The sequence below is a fragment of the Neomonachus schauinslandi genome, chromosome 5, assembly GCF_002201575.2.
Source record: "Neomonachus schauinslandi chromosome 5, ASM220157v2, whole genome shotgun sequence".
Taxonomy (NCBI): domain Eukaryota; kingdom Metazoa; phylum Chordata; class Mammalia; order Carnivora; family Phocidae; genus Neomonachus; species Neomonachus schauinslandi.
Genome location: NC_058407.1, coordinates 83,314,040 through 83,334,263, shown reverse-complemented (window position 1 = coordinate 83,334,263; position 20,224 = coordinate 83,314,040). Strand labels below are relative to the sequence as shown.

General features: G+C 34.7%; 1 protein-coding gene across 6 annotated transcripts in view; it reads right to left on the bottom strand.

Moving 5' to 3' along the window:
- The window catches only part of C2CD5 (C2 calcium dependent domain containing 5), a 101,606-nt gene that overhangs the window by 3,977 nt on the left and 77,405 nt on the right, over positions 1-20,224 (bottom strand). For 2 of the 6 annotated variants that reach the window (XM_044915446.1, XM_021690791.2), the window contains 10 exons: positions 19,164-19,304; positions 17,154-17,217; positions 15,905-15,966; positions 15,591-15,689; positions 14,802-14,891; positions 14,238-14,325; positions 13,204-13,290; positions 3,604-3,654; positions 2,606-2,707; positions 1,098-1,288 (listed from right to left, as the gene is read on the bottom strand). In XM_044915446.1, coding sequence (XP_044771381.1) covers positions 1,098-1,288; positions 2,606-2,707; positions 3,604-3,654; positions 13,204-13,290; positions 14,238-14,325; positions 14,802-14,891; positions 15,591-15,689; positions 15,905-15,966; positions 17,154-17,217; positions 19,164-19,304 — 975 coding nt within the window. The remainder of the gene's footprint in view (positions 1-1,097; positions 1,289-2,605; positions 2,708-3,603; positions 3,655-13,203; positions 13,291-14,237; positions 14,326-14,801; positions 14,892-15,590; positions 15,690-15,904; positions 15,967-17,153; positions 17,218-19,163; positions 19,305-20,224) is intronic. The other 4 variants (XM_021690794.2, XM_044915448.1, XM_044915447.1 and 1 more) reach the window with 3 other exon arrangements.

The following is a 20,224-nucleotide window of genomic DNA, read 5'->3' as shown; positions in this document are numbered from 1 at the left end:
GAGTTCAAACCCCATATGGAGCCTACTTAAAAAAATAGCATGAGGGCTATTATTTCTAAGAAAGTATAGAAACACTGATGGTGAGACAATGGGAAAAAAGCATAGTTAAGTCATCTTTATAATGCACACACTTTAAAAAATACAAACTGCTCAAGAGTTTACTGGGTTTCATACCTATTCAATAAAAAATTTCCCTATTCACAATATTAATTTGCTCTAGCCTTATTTCATAATGTAAGACACAATATAATTTTTTTCTTGAATTTAAATTCCTGTGTAATTAAAGATATAATAGGCTGACTGTAATTCTTAAATTTGACCACATCAAAACATTTATAACTACGGTTATACAGTATGAGGTAAGAATTTGAATAAACGGCATTCTCATGTACTTTTGGAGAGGTGGGAATAAAATGAGCAGCCGCATTCTTTTTCAGGGAGAGAAAATGATAAACTATCCCCACAGACATCTATCTATAATATAGTCCCTTATGATTTCTAAATGTAAGGCCTTAAAAACTGTTATTCAGGGGCGCCTGGGTGGCTCAGTTGGTTAAGCGACTGCCTTCGGCTTAGGTCATGATCCTGGAGTCCCAGGATCGAGTCCCGCATCGGGCTCCCTGTTCAGCAGGGAGGCTGCTTCTCCCTCTGACCCTCCCCCCTCTCATGCTCTCTCTATCTCATTCTCTCTCTCAAATAAATAAATAAAATCTAAAAAAAAACCTGTTATTTAAATATATCTCAGACAAATAACTGAGCAAACTAAGCTGTTCTTTCAGGCTGTTTCAAATCTCTAATCAAACATAGATCAATTTACTTGTTTTATTTATCATATGATAAGGATCTGGGATTTCTAATAATAAATGAAATTAAATCCAACATAACTCTTGTGATAATACTAGGTGCTATATGAAATTTAGTAAGTCTAATCTAGAATCAATCCATACAGGTTATTGAAAACAAAACAAAACAAAAAGGTGTGGGTATGCGCACGCATGTGTGATTACTTTGGCAAAAAATAACAATCTGGAATTTGTCTGGTTTTGTTACTGATGTCTTCAATCAGAAAATTCATAAAAACAATGTTATAAAATTACCTCACGAAGAGAAGTGGTTTCCCGAATAAAAAACATGTTAATTATCCCAAGATATTTAGTTATTTTTGCTCCAGGAATAAAAGAAAGAGGTGTCATCTTAACAACCCCAACTGTAGTATTTGCACAAGGTGGAGTTGAACGGTTCCGGAAATTTCCTTCACCCATAGGACTTGCTTTTTCAACTGTCACAGCTAAATTTGGAAAAAGAAGAAAAAACATCAAGATCAGGTGTTGGTAACTCAATTATTCCCTAAGGTTTCCAAATAAGTGGTGACAACATTCAGCTGTCTGTGAGGCTAAGCCATGTCATGAAAGTAAAGAACTTATCATGCACTGCATGCAATTAAAAAGAGAGGGAAAGAATAACTTAAGAGGAAATGCTGGAATGGAATTCTTTTGGAAGAAAAATGGCATTCCTGCAAAAGAAAATGTTGATGCGGTGTAGCTACACACACAATGATCGTTATAAAGTGAAGAAAAAGAAAAAGCAGGAGAGCATTAAAAATTATCTGCTGTAGGAACAAATTATTACAAAGAGAGTGTGAAAGTTGTTATATTTCCCAGTGCAGTTTTTTCCATCTTTTTCAGCCGACTTCATCATTGTCAACTTGTAGATAAACCTTATGTTAACTAGTTGTAATAGGTTTCTTCTCCGAACCTCTTTGATCAAACTCATAATTTTAAAAACTTAACAAATGACCTTGGCTGTCTAAAAGCTGATTGTTATATAAAGTAACATAAAAATAGCTACCACTTGACAAGTACCTAACATAAGCCAGACATATATATGTATATATATCTAATCCTTACAACAACGCAGCAACATAGGTATTATTATCCCCATTTTACACATGAGGAAACTGAGGCTCAGAGAAGTTAAATAACTTGTCCAAGGTCACAAAGCTATTAAAATGACACTTCTAGGATCCCAAACCAGATCTGGCTGGTTCCATATCCTGTGATCTTTCCTCTAAAACATCGTTTCTTCCTTTTTAATGTAAATTCTTTCACTCAAATACATTTACCTCAGAGTCTACCAAAACACATGGAGTATAAAGAGCATGTAAGTAATGATGCTGATTCTAGCAGTGAGATAAGAATTAACTACTTTCTATTCAGAAATACCTCATTCTTTTAGCCCTTTGGATATCACTCTTAGTAAACTAACAGATGCCATCTACTACATAGTAGCTTGGGTCCTGGAAGAATGTCTCTTCAATAAGAGAGCTCATAATTTCCTTCCAGTAGAAGGATATAATATCTATTTATACACTTTTAAGAATACCTTCACAAAAAGTAAAATTTTAAAAACAATTGTACAGTTAAAATGAACAAATCTAAAGGCCCTTCAATAACTTTTGCTAAGTGACCATTAGAGTCTGCAGCTTTCACACTCCAATACATGATTGATTGGCAATGTTATTACTGGATAGTAAGGTCTAGCCTTCACCACTGGGAAATCAGGGATATGCTTCTCAGATCATAATGTGGTAGAAACATCCGCCTACTTGTCTTAATTGATCCGCGCCTTATGGTCTGAGCTTTCAGTTTAATGAGCTCTATCCAGCTGCTGCATCTGTCTGCAAAGGAACTGTAATCAACTGACGTTGCTGAAAACACAGACAGAAAACAAAAGAAAAAACAAAGAAAAAATATGGATGACGTCTCTTACTCGTCATAACACTCCTTCTGATGATGTAATTTAACTGTAACTTAGAAAAAGAATGGTCCTTTTCAAGTCAGATATGAGAGATAGTAGAGAGTCAAGCTTTAGACACTGATTTGTCCAAAACCAAGTTCTCAATTAGCTGGCTGAGCATTTTTGGCGATATCATAGTGGTGTGGTCGCTTAGGGGAAATGGAAACAAGGTCTAACAGAAATATCAATGAAAGGACCATACACTGCTTTAACTTTATTTCCCATTCTTTTTACTTTACAGTGTTTTAACTGTCTATATTTTGTAACTTTAATTTACAATTCAAACTTTGTGAATAATTCCCTTCCCTATTTTTACCTTAAAATCAAAAAAAATATTGAGAATCAAATGCTGAAGAATACATTTAAAAAAATTACTAGTTGACTTATCTTTTATTAAAACACATTCTTTCTACCATCAGTAACAGGAAAGCCAAAGGGTCACTTTGGTCAATATTCTGTTTTCACATCTGATTTTGGCAACAAAGCTTCTGATGACATTGAGTGGGGAGGCAGGTGGGAGTCTAACAAGTTCTCCTTTTTTAAAAAAAAATAGCTTTTACTATTACTGAGCTAAAAAATGTTAAAGAGCTAAGATTTTATTTTTAGAAACAGGGAAACTATTAAAATGCTAAAAATGTAAATATTAGTTTAATTAATATTTTAAAAGACACATTCTAACTATAATAAAGCCACATTTTGGTGTCTATTCCACTGTCCAGTGCATTTCTCCAATGTCTATATGTTTATGCACCACCACACTAGAATTTCACACCTTTGGTGACTATTTGCTTAGTTAGACAAACTCACCTCTCTGTGCAGCTGGTATACCTGAGTTAGAACTTGCACTCTCCAGGTGTTCTAATAAGACAATATGAACAACATTAGCTTGAATGCTAAGTACAAGCCAGTATCTCTTCTTTGCTGTTTGTTAATACCTCTATAAGCCAGATGAATAAGAGGAAATCTTTATGGCTTCATTATAAAAAGCAAACCAAATAGAAGTATTTAGGTTTTAAATGCAGTTTCTATTGATTTATGAAAACTAGCTCAGTTAATAAATATCATGCCAAGGAAGACTACTTGTTACTGTAACACAAGAAGAGTTTCAGAAACATTATAGACATGAGAAAATATAAACATAGTAACAAATGTTAGTAGGATGAAAGCAGGGTGAGAAAACTGAGCAGAGAAAAGCATCAATGTATTAGGAAGAAAATCTGAAATGAAACATGGAAGGAAAATGTTTGTGTGTGTGGGGGGGGAGGAGCCAATAAGATTAAAAATTACAGACCAGGCAATGACCTATGTCTCACAGATAAACACAAACTGCTTACTTACTAGCCATAACCCTCCCCCTCGCCAACCCCCCTTCATTCAGGGACTTCACTATCAACAGCTCCCTCTGGTGGTATCAAGACATCATAGAACTAAAAAGTGCTCCCCACAGATAGAACTAGATCCCAAACAGGAATCACTCCCTTTCCAGTAACCTTGTAAAAGGAGCATCCAGAATTTTCCTTAGTATTTTGTATTTTTATTATCGCTATTTAAAGTATTGTACAAATTTAAACAGCACTAATAAAAAAAACTTCATAATCTGTTTTTTAAAGTTCAGACTCTACCTACATTAGCGTATTTGAATTTTTGTTTCAAAGAATTTTATAACTGAAAGAATAGTGTTGCTGAGTTAGAAATAACTAAAAAAAAAACAACTGAGAATAATTTCAGTCACCCAGTTTTTTTTTAAACTTATAAATTAAGTAAATACATATTTTTATCTCTGCTTAATGTGTTAATCTTTTGGTAATATTCTTAATAAAAGTTATACCTTTTAAAGATAAGATTTGTACAGGTTTCTGCTAATTGGGTGCAATGGGAGTATCTCTCATACTCCCCCCTCTTCCCATTTTTATAAAGCAAGTGACAACTAGCTAATACTGGAAAGTGTATAGTGACTGTCATTCCTCTTATAATACTGGGCTGTTGAGTAAATAGGATCACTAGGCAGGATCCACAAAATGACTGGGAGGGTACCATGCTATGGATGTGCCCTGACCATCATGCCCTCAGACTGAAGATCTAGGCAAGAAAACGTCCTCCCTGATTCAGGATCCTGAGGAGCTTTGGAACCCAGAAGGAGATGGAACCGACAGGAAGGAGACCGGAACAGAACTGACATTCAGAAGCTTACCACATCTCTAGGGACAGCTAGTTCAGCACTGAAAAAGGCTGTAGTGCAGAAGCTGGGACAGCAAATGCTTACCCAAGCTTACAAATGCCAGCAGAGTCCCAGGGCTCTCCTATGTCCTATGCAGTACAGACTTGGAGAGTACAGACTTACATAAAATATAGTGGGCATTAGGAATTCTGTGCAAGTTTTTAAAATGAGGGAACAGGGGGCAAAAGCTAAAAAATAATGTGAAAATTACTAAAGTGAAACTGTCTTCTATATCTCAGTATTATCTGAGTAATATGAAATTCCCCAGCAGCAACTGTGTATAACTTAATGACAAATGTCCACAACAAGAGCTTAAACATGTACAAAGTATCTGCTCTCATCCCTAAATAACAAGTGAAAAAAAAGTACAAAATGATCTGTAAAATACTTGTTTTTTTTTTTTAAATAAAAAACAATATCTTTGCAAAGACAGACAATAAAGCTGATTGAGGGTAGTTGCCTCTTGAAAAGGAAAATGAATGGAGAAGGGAGTTTGATTTTGGACTGTATGATTTTTTGGTAAGATTTGAATTTTTCACCATGCACATTTATTACTTTTCCCAAAAAATTTTACAAAGGGTGGAGAAGTGGGTCTTTTCCCTGCCTCCACATATGAATGTATTTGAATTAATATCTGAAAAAAAAAGTTTTTAAATTGCAGATATTCTTTTTAAGTTTTTATTTTCATTCCAGTTAACATACAGTGTTATATTAGTTTCAATTACACAATATAGTAATTCAACAGTTCCATACATCACCCAGTGCTCATCACTACAAGGGCACTCCTTAATCCCCATCATCTATTTAACCCATCCCTTCACTCCCCTCCCCACTGGTAACCATCAGATTGTTCTCTATAATTAAGAGTCTGTTTCTCTCTCTCTTTTTCTTCCCTTTGTAAATTGCAGATATGCTTAAGGGAAAGGTTAAAATAGATGATTTTTTTTTTTATCTCACTTAAGGAGAGCAGATTCATCTAACATGTTTGCTAGGATCTTAATTTTTCTCTCAGAGAAAAGGCCCCAAATGAGATGGTCCTGGGAACAGCTGAACATTGGCACCTCAGACATTTGAATACCTCAGGTATCTAATGACCTCAGATTCTCAGTCACTCTGCTCTTCCAATTACAGTTTGGCTTCCAAGGTAACAGGCTTCTCAAAACAGAAGGTATTGCAGGTATTAGCTGTCTGGCTCATTGATACACTAGTAATTATGGTGAAAAAGAAATAAACCCATATGTAATCTCTAAAAAAAAAAAAAAAAAAAAAAATATTTCATATTCAGGATTAGAAATCTTACTAATATCTTTTGGGCTTTGTTGAGGAGCTAATGCCCATTGCCAGCCTTATCTATGTAGAAGAGTTTGAGACAAACACTTTTTATGTAAGGTTCCCCCCATTTTGCTGCAGAAAGTCTCAAGCCACACAGCAGCCCACGTCTCTTACAATTTCCTTTCCCACTGGATACAAGAAAATGATTATTTTGCTCCATTAAAAAGTCACCAGTAGGTGATAACCCTGTTATCTATAAATGAACAACCCTAGAAAGTCAGCAAGGAAAAGGAACATAAGATTTTATTATTCTTTTAGTATACTCTAACAATATTTAACAAGGCCTATCAGTGGGGAGGGGGACTAACCTAGGTTAAAAGCAGTTGAATAGAAATGAGCATATTGATGACCAACAGAAAACAATGTGGCAAGGATTCTTCCTCCCTCAATTATACATGCTCCAGTGCTTCTGACGTTTGAGACTTCTCCATTCTTCTAAATAGTCATAACAAATGACAAAGGTATCCAGCTGGCTATGATAAAACTCTACGCTGATCACTAACTCCTCTGACAAGCTGTTCACTTTATATCATTAGAATTTACAGATCATCTTTGTTCTGAATAATTAAAAAATATCTGAGATAATCTTATCTGGTCATCTTAAGAAAATTACTAAAACTAAAAAAAGTTCCTGAAACTTCTGAAGATTCTCTGGCAGATTAAAATATATGTAATCTGGGGCGCCTGGCTGGCTCAGTGCCTACAGCATATAACTCTTAATCTTGGGGTTGTGAGTTCAAGCCCCATGATGCGCATGGATCCTACTTAAAAGAAAACATATGCAATCTGAAGTCTTTAAAAATGTATACTTTATTTAGTTATTTAAACATTCTCGGGGGCGGGGGGTAGGGGGGCGCACTTAGGTGGCTCAGTAGGTTAAGCGCGCTTGCCTTCTGTTTGGGTTGTGATCTCAGGGGTCCTGGAATCCAGCCCTGAGCTGGGCTCCCTGCTCAGCGGGGAGTCTGCTTCTCTCTCCCTCTGCCCCCTGCTCATACTCTCTCTCGCGCTATCTCAAATAAATATCTTTTTAAAAATAAAGTTTTTTTAAAAAATAAACGGGGCACCTCAGTGGGTTAAGCATCTGCCTTCAGCTCAGTTCACGATCCTGGGGTCCTGGGATAGAGCCCCATGTCTGGCTCCCTGCTCAGCAGGGAGTCTGCTTCTCTCTCTCAAATAAATAAAATCTTTAAAAAAATTTAAAAAATAAAACATTCTTGGGCTTTGTATTTTAAACTTTTTAAAAAGATTTTATTTATTTTAGAGAGAGAGAGAGCGGGTATGGGGGGAGGGGGAAAGAATCTCAAGCAGCCTCCTCACTGAGTGCAAAGCCCAACATGGGGCTCGATCCCAGGACCCTGAGATCATGACCTGAACCGAAACCAAGAGTCAGACGCTTAACTGACTGAGCCACCCAGGTCCCTAAACATTCTCAGTTTTAAGTTATTATGATCAAAATTTGGTTTTATGTCTCTTTTGGCATTTCCATCAATCTATAATGCACTGATTAGCTATGTCCTATAACTATAAAATCTGGCTTAATGACGGACTTAAACAAATTATGTGTATAAACCTTGTCCATAATGGTATTCAAATATTGGTGGATTGATGATGAAATTGCCATATTATAGCTAAAAATTATTAAAGCATAGAGAAAAATATAAATAGCTTCAATCTGCATAGCCCACTAAGGGGAAAAACTCAACTACCATCACAATACATACATTAGATGACAAACACAATTAGCTTCTCCATTTGCGTCATTAAAGCTTCCAGCTAAAGGTGTACAACAGCCTAAACCACTTTTCTTCAATCCCCATCTTCTATTTTCCTGCCTCTGTTTCCAGGCATCCACTTCTCCCCTCCCTCGTACCCTTCAGATTTTCTCTTCCAAACAACGCCAATTTTCGTGAGTAACCCAATTCAATTTTCTTTGTTGCTTACTCCCCCTTCCTCAGACTCTGGATTTCACTGAATTCAAGCTGCCTTGAAGAAGCAAAGATTGCTTATCTCTACTCCTCCATCAATTTTCTCTTTCCTTCCTTCCTTCCCATGTCTGGGATAAGTTTCTCATACGTTTTCCACTCCTTACTTTATTTTCCCTTCAATCTCCTTCCCCTCAGCATCTCTCTCCTTTCTTCTTACTAATTGTTGGGGACATCAATAACATGGAGAACTTCAGCACTTTTTATTTTTGCTACCATTTGGTCATAATGAAAAAATACATTTTATGTTTTGTTTTGTTTTTTTAAAGATTTTATTTATTTATTTGACAGAGAGAGACACAGCGAGAAAGGAAACACAAGCAGGGGGAGTGGGAGAGGGAGAAGCAGGCTTCCCGCGGACCAGGGAGCCCAATGTGGGGCTCAATCCCAGGACCCCAGGATCATGACCCGAGCCAAAGGCAGATGCCCCCCCCCCTTTTCTTTAAAGATTTTATTTATTTATTTGACAGAGAGAGAGAGAGACAGCGAGAGAGGGAACACAAGCAGGGGAAGTGGGAGAGGGAGAAGCAGGCCTCCCGCTGAGCAGGGAGCCCGATGCGGAGCTCGATCCCGGGACTCCGGGACCATGACCTGAGCCAAAGGCAGACGCTTAACCGACTGAGCCACCCAGGCGCCCCAATAAAATACATTTTAAAAAGAGAGAAAAAACAGACATGCAATGAATTGTTAATACATAAAGATATTTTTAGTTTGTGCAAAGAATTGTGTAATAGTTGTTAAGAATTTAGAACCATTCATTGGCAGGATAAAATAAAAGCTAACTCTTGTAGTTTTTATAGGTTTATATTTCTAATCACTAGCTTAAAAAATGTAAGGCAAGTCATTAAATTTAAAAAATTAAACTACCTTTTAGAATCAAATTTGGCTTAACAAAAAAATAGCCCTTATAGCCTCAATAAAAATAAAGATAACAAAACTTCAAATGTGATACCTAATTATGGAGTACAATGTATTGAGGGTTTTATTTTTATACTGAAATCCAGATTTTGGCCTATGCTTGTCACATTAATCGGCAGCTGCTTAATGAAAAGAGTACTCCTGCCAGCCTATTATGCCATTGAACGTGAGGCTATCACTCCAGCATAAAGCAAAACGAAAGCAGGAACAAAGTTGGTATAAAAGACTTTTCTTCTATACAGTTTCACCCAACAGTATATAAAAACCAAATTGACTTAATTAAACCTTTTTAAAGGCTTAAACTCTCAGAATTTTAATTTTAAAAAACTATTATCCTATTATAGATTGAACTTATAAAGTACTTGAAATATTTATAGTGGCACATGATTCACACACATTTATCTAAGATCTTAAGCCCCACAGTATGGTATCTAAGATATTGAGATTTAGGTCTTTAGACATGTATCAAAAATAATATGCTAACCTTCTATAAAAACTACATGCATATGAAATTTTTGAGATCAACTACAGTCTGTAAAACAAATCTTATTTTTTTTTTACTTTTCACCCAGATTACTTACTGTCACTCAGATTCTCCACTTTCACTGTATTTGCTCTATCCCTTGATAACATTTTTTTTTAAAGTCTCTTAAAACCATTTCAGAGTAAAGTAGTAAATATTCAGAAAACTAACGTACAGACATTAATGATGAAGAAAAAACATCATGGGAGTGGTGTAAAAAGTTTGTTATACCTCCTTTTTCTCATAATACAGCCTCATATAAGTAATTTACATTGATGCCAATCATCTATTTTCCTTAGTATTCATCAAGAATTTTGATGACCTTCACATGATAATTTCCTGGAAGAAATTACTCAGGCTCAGCACCTTTTAATATTTCAAATCAGAAAAATCAAATACTTAGAGCAAGGTAACCAAACCAACATCAAACTATCTTGTTACCTTGAGAAACGAAACTAAATATAACCAAGGATGAAAGGAAAAAATTGAACATGGATGGACAATTCAGGCCCAGGCTTACTCTACACAGTGAATTAGAATACATGTAATTGAAGCATCTTTTCTTCACATAATATTCACTCATCTTCAGTAACATAAAAAGATAATTATCAGAAAGGTTTATCTACAAGTTAAAAGATGGAAGTATTAATATATACTGTGCTTAGCTCTTGAAACTACTGTCAACATAAAAGAAAAATTTTAATAAATCACCAAATTTGTAATAAGAACGTGAAAAATAAATTAGGATTCAAAGTTTTCAGAATTTAAAAAAAAGGAAAAAGCTCCATCAGCTTAGCGAACTGACCTAACAAAACCATAAAAACTATACATTTATTTACTTATCAATATTAGCAGTTAACTTTTAAGCCTCTTGTGGTTGCATATAAGAAAATAGAGAAATTTTTTGAGCATTTATTCCTAGCACCCTTACCTTCCTCTCTTCTTGCTTGTTACTTCTAAATTGCTAAGCTTAACTTTTGCCACATATTTCTATTCTCTATTTAAAACCTTTCATGTTACAATACTCAATTACTACATTCATATATTACACTCTATTACATTTTTCAGACCTTTTCAAAACCCCTATCCTCAAATCTTCCAAAATACTTTGTGATAACTTTTTCAAGTATATTTAGGATAGCCCATGTCCTCCTGAAAAGACTTGAGAAAGCAAAGACAGTAAATAAGCATGCAATGTAAACTACAATTTACACAACTATTTATAAAAAGGTACAGGTAAACTATTTAGTGTTTACTGATGATTTTAAAATGTAATGTTCAAGGAAAAGCACGTAAGTTTTGCAGTTAATACTTAGTAAAAAAGTTTTATATATATTAGTATTAGATGTAATGCTATTGAACACTATGAAAATGATGATGATGGCAGCACGATCTGATTCAGTGGTTTTCAAACTTTTTGGAACTCTGTCTTACAACAAAATCACATAAGAAAATCAATAAATAAAAGCATACTGAATCAAAGCTGCTCTATTTCAAGGGCAGGAAGGGGGTCCAGAGACCCATCCTCTCACTCCTCCACTCTCCCCTCAGCTCCCTTCCCACCCTGCCTTTTGGAGAAGCAGAGTTTAAAAATTACTGGTTTAACAGATTTGAAGCTATTTGGAAATTTTGAATGTAACACTAGCTTTTGATTTTGATTAATTGGCTTTTGATTTGTTTTTAATAGAAACATGTTAATTATTGAAAAACCATAAACCACAGAAACCCAAGGAATCAGAATTTTAAAGGGTAGAGAGAAAATCTTTTCACACTTTACAGATGAGGAACTGAGGCTTAACTGGCTTATTAGAGGTTACTGGGCCAAGTTCTCACACTATCAGTAGCAGAACTGAGAAGAGAATCGAGGTCTGCTACTTTATTACTCCACTTTATGGCCCCTCTCCACACTACAAAATAAATTGCAATATTTTAAGTACTGCTCAGATAGGGCTTACTCTACTCAAATTCTTCTTTTGTTGTTCTTCAGTTCAGAGTATCATTTGTACAAAATAGACTAATGACCCACAAGCACGAATTCTAATGACCTTTGAAAACATTTTGAAAGCTAATGCAGAAACTGCAAGGTATCAATGTAGATATGACAAATTTACAGAATTTAAATCCAATCTTCTGCAGAAATCAGTAATGATTAACAAGGTAAAAGTGAGCTAATAGGGACCCGATCTGCATAAATATATATACCTATATATTAGCAACTGATCAAATCTTTTTGTTGTTGCTGATTAGATTTTTGGTTTTGGTCCCCCCTCCACATTGTACCCCTTCCATTGCAGGGTAAGGACAAACGAAACAACACCTAAAACTGATTTGGAATTAACCTTACGTTAAATACAAGTTTCTGTATAAAGTAGGTGTTTTTTAAAAAAATTCTGTCTACCCAGTTCTAAGGAAGATTCTTCACAGTTCTTTTTGTTCTGGAAGCTGTATTTAATTTATAAATCTGAACTCAAATTATCTTTGGATTTGATTTTTTCCTCTCTGTTCTTTCAAGGAGTTCAATTATGCTAAAATTCTCTATCGAGTTCTAAATTAGAATTTTAGTTTAGATAAAAAAAGAAAGAAGACCACAGTTACCATGTTAGAAAGTTCAGAATCTGAAAGTAGCTTATCTTTTCATTTTCAAAATATGAGACAAGATCTATTTACCTACATACATAAACAGGCTTTGCACTAATTTAGTAAAGATTCTATTGACATAGATGCAATGTGAATATAAAACTATTCTGTATCATAACTAATGCTACGAAATAAGGTATAGTAATTCTGAAAATTCGTATAATAAAAATTGCCCTGAAATCAGAAGAGAAATAGAAAATACTACCTCCCATTAGTACAGATCTAGGTAGATTTAACTGCTATTAAGTTAAGAGACTATCATTTTGCATTTGAAAATATGGCAGTATCTTTTAAGTACATAACAATGTTCCTCAATAATAACCAAGACACTCAAAAGACAGCTCATCCCTTTCTCATTTGTACTACCCAAACCCAAACCTCTCTCCACATTTCTTCTGAAGAAAATCAGTATTTTGTTGTCTATAAAAATCTAAAAATTTTTGTAAAATTTCTATTGTGGCCGGAAAAACCTTACCAGATATAAGTATCAATATATCACGTGTGAATAGTTACTTTGGGAAATCCAGATCTCTGAAAATAAAATTTTAATACATTTGAAGTATAAGAATGGAACATCACATGATGCTCCTTAAACCTTAATAATTTATGATAAGATTACCTGAGAAATTAAAATAAAAGGAATTATTACTCTCTCCCCTGTATGAACATGAAGAAATAGACAATGAGGGAATGAAGAATAAATCTTCATCTCAAGATTAAGTAAAACTGCCTACGATGAAGAAGTAAAAGGAACTAGAAACTAGGATTTGTGTTTGCATTTCCCTCACTTAACCAACCTTTAGCTGGTGGAAAAGGATGAGAAGGAAGTGAATCTGAACAGAGCTCCAGTGGAAACTGCAGAAGTTCTTCATTATCTGTAGAGGCTTGAGAGGCAAGAAAAACACTGGTTATTTAGTAATGATCTAGTATTAATTTTTTTAAATTAAGAATCTGGGATAAAATATATATTTCCCCAAATCCAATTTATTCTGGTTATTTTCTTCTTGGTTTCTCCCATGGAGACCCATCCTTCACCTGCACGATAATGAAAGATGCTATCTTTCCTGCTAGGACTGTAGTGAGTCTTCGAAAAAATATACTAAGTATAAATCTCTTAGCACAATGCCTTCCAAATAATAAGAACTCAGTAACAACTATTATTATCCTATTCTTTGTACCATACTGGTTCTATGATACTTAAACCAGCTATTTTCTATCTTCTTTGATAAATATCTGAACGTAATTGTTTAATACATCTCTATTTAACATTAATTCAATGCTTTACATGTAGAATGTAATCAACTATAAAAATTTTAGACTAATCGTGAATATTTTATTTAGCTGCTACGTATCTAAATTTTAGAAAGCATACTATTTCCCTCTCCTTTTTTCAGAACACATAGCAATTTTTAACAATTTGAGTTTCTCTGGGATATATTAAAAATGGTACTTCCTAGATTTTTACTGGATAAAGGACAACTCTGAGGACCTTTCCTAAGAAAAATACGTGGTGCTTACTACATCAGTAGGTTCTCAGATGCCTTGAAGACCTCCCCAGAGATCCTAGGACAGAAACCTCTAAATTACCACAGAATATGTTATAATCTAAGTCTAAAAAATAGCAGCATTCTCTATGTAAATAAACACCAGTCAACCACCTATTCACGTGTGAAAAATACCAAGTCAACCACAAAGTTATCTTGAAAAAGATAAACAGAAAAAGTGACAGTATCTCTTCTTCAAGAAACAAGTCATTTATTTAATCTACCTTTTTCACTTAACTATAACTGTAGATAAACATTAACTATGCTCCCATCCATCACAGGTTTACCTCTTTGCAGTGACTTTTCAACATGTGTTTTTGTGGTCTGTAAAGCCTGATTTTTGTCAAAAGTTATTGCAACTGCTGTGACTGTAACCTAGAATTACAGAAACAATTTGATTAGCAAAATAATCACTGACAAAATAAGTTTCTCAAAAATCTTCAGTACAATGGAACAATTTATATTAACTGGCTCATCTGCTTTTGCTAGTTAAAATTCTCAACCAGAATTACAGATAACTGCAGATATTTAGACTACAACTGAGTCTGACACATATACCTAACCCTAGATATTCCAGAAAGAGCTCAAGTACCTTCTCTAAAATATGGAGACTGAAGAAATCCCACATAAGAATACATCCTATTGTATATATGCTAGAAATGTGATTCTACCTTTGGATAATTCAGAGTTCAGAAAAATAAAACATATGTGGTCTGATTCATTCTAGTGTTTGTTTAAAAATATTTTGAAGTAAAATCCTTTATATTTATTCAATTATGGCAGATTTATAATATTAAAACATCAGATAAAAGCTAGAAATCTTCTTTAATAATAAACTGAATCTTAATTACCTGTATTAATTCATCTTCAGGCAGAGATACTGTAAAATTTACATGGCAAAGGCAGCAGGGGATCATAGACCGCAGTTTAAAATACAGGCTCTACATAACAGAAAATATTAGTAATATCACTTCTTTTAATTTAAAAAAAAAAAAAATTTTTTTAAAAGATTTTATTTATTTATTTGACAGAGAGAGACACAGCGAGAGAGGGAACACAAGTAGGGGGAGTGGGAGAGGGAGAAGAAGGCTTCCCGCGGAGTTCCAGGAAGCCCGATGCGGGGCTTGATCCCAGGACCCTGGGATCATGACCTGAGCCGAAGGCAGACGCTTAACCAACTGAGCCACCCAGGCGCCCCTAAAAATTTTTCAAAACTGATTTTTCACTGAGCATTATATCATGGCAAAAGAAAAGTTTAAAAGATTAAAACAAAGCTGGTCCATTTCTATTTTGTGTATTCTTACATTATTTTAAATATTTAAGCAGACAATAGATTTAATCATATTTATCAATAAGTCATAAAAATATAAGAAAAAATTTTTCATTTACACATATACAATAGATTTCTATGAAGCTTAAAATTATGAAATAACTTAAAATGTATTTAATAGTGTGGCTTATTAAGATGGAGAGGACAGCTTTAGCATTTTACCAGTGAGAGAGTTAAGATTAATACAATATGTAAATAAAAATCATTCAACCCACAACTGTGTAAGATACTCCAGATAATATACACACTTTTTTAATTTCATAATTCTTAGGAGATTTAACTAAAATATAGTTAGTCAAAAGGTTCCTACCTTGAGCAAATTTTCACAGAGATCATTAAAGTTCTTATTAAGGGCTTGATTAGTCAGGTTAAGGCTGCTTAATCGGATTACTCTTACTGATGTGAACATCTAAATATGGGGAGATATAACAGCATGTCATTTTATTATTTTTAACTAAATACTGTAACAGTTGATAAAACTGCCAAATAATGAGTAATAAATAATGTGGTATGAAAAAGGCTAACATTTTAGTTGCAATAAGGTGGTCAAAGAGAAAACATATTAAGAAGGAACTTGCTAAAATCACATTATGTTGTATTTGCTTAAAATTATGAAAGGTTTACCTGTATTTCAGATGTCCAGTTATTTATACCAGGCATAATTTCTGTATTACAACTATAAAAGCCTGTCAAAATAAATCATAGTTAAACTATTTGATAATATTTCATCTATTTTTATGTTAAAGAATAACATTTTTCACTTATTACATGGAATTCTAACTATAAGATCTATTTATTCTTTTTTTCTAAAACACTACACCTTCAGTAAGCTTTAGACCATCTTAACAAATTATCAGTTTGGGTTTTTTTTTAAATGTATGAACATAAAAGGATTAAAAATCAGTTCACCTAGGAGCACCTGGGTGGCTCAAGTCAGTTAAGCATCTGATTCTTGATTTCAGCTCTGGTCATGATCTCAGGGTCCTGGGAGATCAAGCCCCACAGGCTCTGTGCTCAGTGGGAAGTCTGCTTGAGATCCTCTCCCTTTCCCTCTCTGCCCCTCCTCCTGCTCGTGCAGGTGAGCTCTCTCTCTCAAATAAATAAAATAAATCTTTAAAAAAAAAAAAATCTAGTTCACCTACTTTTTTTTTTTTTAAGATTTTAAGTTTTTAGTGATCTCTACACCTAACATGGGGCTCGAAATTACAATCCCAAGATCAAGAGTCACATGCTCTACTGAGCCAGCCAGGCGCCCCCTCAGTTCACCTAAGTTCTAACATAAATATATTTTTTAATTTTATTTTATTATGTTATGTTAATCACCATACATCATTAGTTTTTGATGTAGTGTTCCACAATTCATTGTTTGCGTATAACACCCAGTGCTCCATTCAATACGTGCCCCCCCTTATTACCCATCACCAGACCAACCCATCCCCCCAACCCCCTCCCCTCTAGAACCCTCAGTTTGTTTCTCAGAGTCTACAGTCTCTATGGTTCATCTCCCCCTCCAATTCCCCCCCTTCATTTTTCCCTTCCTACTATCTTCTCTCTCTCTTTTTTTTTTAACATATAATGTATTATTTGTTTCAGAGGTACAGGTCTGATTCATCAGTCTTACACAATTCACAGCGCTCACCATAGCACATACCCTCCCCAGTGTCTATCAACCAGCCACCCCATCCCTCCCACCCCCCACCACTAACATAAATATTTTTAAACTATGGTTTTTAGCCTTGGAGCAGCAAAGTACATGACAGGATGTGACACTGATAAAGCCTTTAAAATAAAGTTAGTACTATAATAATTTATGAACTAAAATATTGATATATAAAACTAGTCTCATCTCAAAAGTAAGTTTTTTTCTGTTCACCTGAAGGAGGAGGAACATCAGTAAGCAGAGAATGTACATCTTCCATAGCATCTGTGTCATCAATCTGAAAATAAAAATATTAGAACTATTATGTATTAAATGTATAATTTCAAATTTTAAAAAAGTCATTGTTTTTATTATTTACTAAAAAGAAAACATCAGTCAAGGCAGAGCCATTTTTCCCTAAATTAAAAAACAAAACTTGAAAAAAAGTTCTAATATCTATAAATTTCTCCACAATTATTATAAATACTTCTAAGTAAATATTTCACATTATAATGTATATTCAGTTAAAAAAAAAAGAGCCTTTTCTCAAGCCTTTATGAGGACATGTTTCAAAAGGCTTACAAAGACACCATAAGCAATTATCATCTCTACTTGTATAAGTTAATAAAGTGCAATTTAAAAAAAAAAGATCTTTTGACTTAAATACAAAACTGCTTTAAAACTGAATTACATAGGGATAAATTTAAAGGCACATCTAAAAAAAAAACAAAAAACCCAAATCCTATTTTTCTTGTATCACAGTATTCCATTGTGAATAATAAATAGTGAAAATATCCAACTAGACATATACTGACATTCATCCGTACATCGGGAGTCTAACTGACTCTCACACACTTCAAGCGTCCCTTCACATTACCCTTGAGACCTTAAGAACCATTTTTAACTTTAGTTACCCACAGTCATGGCCATACCTCAACCCACTATTCCCAAAAACATTCCACACGCAGATCCAACTACAGTGTCCTGTCTGTCTGTTCCTTCTCTTACTGAATCTGCCTCTGTTCTCAGCCTTCTGTCCAGATCTGAAGCACCTTCATTCTCTGCTTAGCCAGGATCCAGGACCATAAAGATCAATAATATTCTAGAATGCTAAGAATCACTGGAGAGTTTGTTAAACAGATTCCTGGGACCTACCTTGAAATTTTCATTTACTAGGTCTGAAGCAAGGGCTCCAGAATTTGCATTTCTTACAAGATTCCAGATGGCTGCTAATGCTGTAGGTAGTCACAGCACACTTTAAGTGGCACTACCCCAAGAGTACCCTAGAACCTTCTACCTCCTCAGTCTGACATATTCTTTTACCAACCTCCATTTTTTTTTCATTCTCAGACTGTAGAAAAATATGAGAAACAGGCACACATCCATACAGTCTGAGTTTTCTACAAATTAACACTCTCATCTCAGTTAAGTCTTGTGCATCTCCCATGGCTAACAACCTGATCACGATCATAGGCACTGTTATAGATTCTTCAAACTTCTAATCCCATCCCAATACAATTCTACCATGAGCTTTCTGCTTTCCTAAAATAAAGGCATCTGATTTTTTCTCTCAACCGGAACCTACCAGAACATTTCTGAGTATCCTCATTTGTTTTCCTTTCCTTAATACCAAAGGAAGATAATCTATCTCCATCAAAGCTAACTATCTACAGGGCAGGGCAGAGGGAGCAGATTTGTGAGGTAGGAGGCTCCATACATCTTCCATGCCACATTTATTCTCCAGGAAAGTTCTGAGTGTATTTTTATAATGGAAGTTCAACTATACCTTCTGAATTCAGTAAGAAAACACTACACTCAGAATTAGTAGTGCTATTATACCACATGTAAAAGGATACAATTATACTAACATGTTATAACACATGAAGCAAGTAGACATAGGAAGTCAAAGAACAGCATTTTAATTTAATTAAATTCATTAAAGTTTACAAAAATAGCTCTAAGAATTTAGCATTATTTTTAAGCTTAGCATTATTTTAATTTTATTTCAACCCATACATTAATTTTTCCAGAACTACCTGCATTATTGTACCTGGTGTTGATCAGAAAAATATAATACCAGCTTCTAGTATTTTCAAATTTGTTGTAATTTCTATAATAAAATTTTTATATATTTATAGCAGTTGTAATAATACAAAATCACACCACATCAATTTAGGATCTGATTGTAACAATGAAAATCTTATCTTCCAAAAACTTTAAGAAATTACTCTAATGCAATAATACCTCCAAAACAAAAGCATCTTTTTTCCCATGTGAAAGGTCCAATTCTGTAACTTCATCAGAGCTTTCTGACTGAGATCTTAAAAGTCTTGAGCGTTGCCTAGGTTCTGGGATGGGTGATCCTATAATCTCTTCAGATATATCCTAAAAGAAATACAATTGCTTTATATCATATAAGACTGTCTTTTTCAGTTTGGGGGTTATTTTGTAAACTGCAGTCTTTTTTTCCTTTTACTAAAGTATAATGGACATATAATATTATATTAATTTCAGATATACAACATGATTCAATACTTGTACACTTCAGTTTGGTTTTAAATTTTTATATTAATAAATATCTGTAGAGAAAAAGTCTGTAAAATATATTCACAGCCTATATTTAATTATAACTTTTATAACTAATTAGCCTTTTATAGAGTACATGGATATTTCCTCTTACCAATAATAGCAGCCTTGATACACTAATCCATTAACGTATAGGACTGCCACAGATGGCAAGGCAATACTGACCTCTAGTGTAATGAGCAGACACCACAACGAGTAGGGAATTGGCAGCCCTTCCAGTTCAGAAGGTATTTTCTACTCAGCATTTAAAAGACCGAACAGCCCAGAAAGAATTATTTTTTTATTATTTTTTTAAAGATTTATTTATTTGACAGAGAGAGTGAGAGAGCACAAGCAGGGGGGAGTGACACGCAGACAGAGAGGGAGAAGCAGGCTCCCCGCCGAGCAAGGAGCCCGATGCGGGGCTCGATCCCAGGACCCTGGGATCATGACCTGAGCCGAAGGCAGATGCTTAACTGACTGAGCCACCCAGGTGCCCCAATTATTTTTTTTTAATATTTTATTTATTTATTTGACAGAGAGAGAGAGACAGTGAGAGAGGGAACACAAGCAGGGGGAGAGGGAGAGGGAGAAGCAGGCTTCCCGTGGAGCAGGGAGCCCAATGCGGGGCTCGATCCCAGGACCCTGGGACCATGACCTGAGCCAAAGGCAGACGCCTCACGACTGAGCCACCCAGGTACCCCAGCCCTGAAATAATTAAAAATGTAGTCTCCGAAAAG